This window comes from Colobus angolensis, unplaced genomic scaffold, assembly GCF_000951035.1.
Source record: "Colobus angolensis palliatus isolate OR3802 unplaced genomic scaffold, Cang.pa_1.0 Scaffold8, whole genome shotgun sequence".
NCBI lineage: Eukaryota > Metazoa > Chordata > Mammalia > Primates > Cercopithecidae > Colobus > Colobus angolensis.
This window is the reverse complement of record NW_012121820.1, coordinates 17232001-17233444: the sequence shown is the minus strand read 5'-3', so window position 1 is coordinate 17233444 and position 1444 is coordinate 17232001. Positions and strand designations below refer to the sequence as shown.

Here is a 1444-nt window from a genome sequence, read left to right as displayed (position 1 = left end):
CGCAGTGGCCTACCCAACCTAGAAATCTATTCTGCCTAATTCCCTTAAAAACACCATTGAGAATGCAAAATAAGTCCCTTTTTTGTTTTTTTGCAGAAGCACTACAAGAAAGCGTGTCTAAAACCACAGAACTATGCACACACAAACGGAGACACACATGCTCGCACACACACAGAGTTGGGATCAAAGAATCTTATCCAATACATAGTTGGGGGAGCACGGGAAAAAGCTGGCAAGAGGGGAGATGGAGAGATCTGATCTGCTAAAGATGTTGGAATGTTACAGTATGGCATGGAAGTGGTTCCTGGGCTATACAAAAAAGGGGGTGGGCAGGCAGAGAGAATGATAAATCCAGGCTACTAGAGAGAGGTTCGGTGGCCATGCATGAGTTAAAGATAGCAGAGGCCAGTTTACATGGATGAAATGTGATATTATGGAGTGGTCATTTGAAGAAGGATGGACCTGCAATGGTCCAGGGGAGGGGCATCTGCTTAGCAGGACACCTCCATGGTCTGGTGTCTGTCCAGGACATCAGGGGACTCACAGGACTCTTGAGTTCCATCTGACTGATTGCTGGTGACAGACCGGCTGAAGGGACTTTCTCCAGAGCCGAGGCTACTCGAGGTTGAGTGGGTTCGTGATCGGGCGAGCCGAGTCATGCTGGCAGATGGTACTGTAACAGAGAACCAACGGGACTAGAAGGTGAAGCCCCAGTTAAGCCCAGCTAACCTAGGAGTCTCACCAAAGGCTTTATGTTTAGCTTTTCCGACTCATTTACAACGACACCCAGGACAAGATATAGCCATCCCCATTTTGTATTATTTGCTCTAGGTGAGTGGTGATATGTGAGGCCACTTTAATCCTTTAGATCTGGTTGGAATCTCAGCTGATTGTAGTCACCACAGAACAAGGGGAAACCCAAAGTCCAGAGTATGGCCTCTTAGCTATGCCCACACCATTCAGACAGTGACAGAATGGAGGCTTTGGGAACCCAAACAGGTAACCAAAACCTACAGTGCATGCAAGACTAAACCAAAAGAAAAGAAAGACAAACACACAAGTATGAAGGTGTTTCACAAACACAGTGCAAGCTCGATACAACGAGACTACCATCCGTGTCCACAGGCTACCTTGCTACCAGGGAGGAGATGTGTAGGACGGTGCAGGTGAAGGGGACGGCAGGTTGGCTTGAAGCTGACCTCGACACAGGGATGAGATACAGGTTGCCAGAGATGGAGGAGCTCTGGGGGTAGGTGTTAAACTCAGACTCCTGTTCTGCCACTGCTTGACTCTAAGGTCCTTCCAGCTTGGCTAGGACTGGGCCTTACCTGGCATATAGCCTCCCTGCCTATCCTCCTGGGCAGCAGCCACTCCCCTAGCTGTATTTCAATGCTGGGGTCAAAAGGTGCTATCATCTGCAGAGTTCTCTGGGCACAGGCTCTGA

At 49.0% G+C, this 1444-nt stretch overlaps 1 protein-coding gene across 1 annotated transcript in view; it reads right to left on the bottom strand.

Annotated features, from left to right (window-relative positions):
- Window positions 1–491: 491 nt before the first annotated feature.
- The window catches only part of NDRG3 (NDRG family member 3), a 109564-nt gene continuing 108611 nt past the window's right edge, over window positions 492–1444 (bottom strand). Inside the window, exon 16 of the mRNA XM_011929213.1 lies at window positions 492–673. Coding sequence (XP_011784603.1) covers window positions 492–673 — 182 coding nt within the window. The remainder of the gene's footprint in view (window positions 674–1444) is intronic.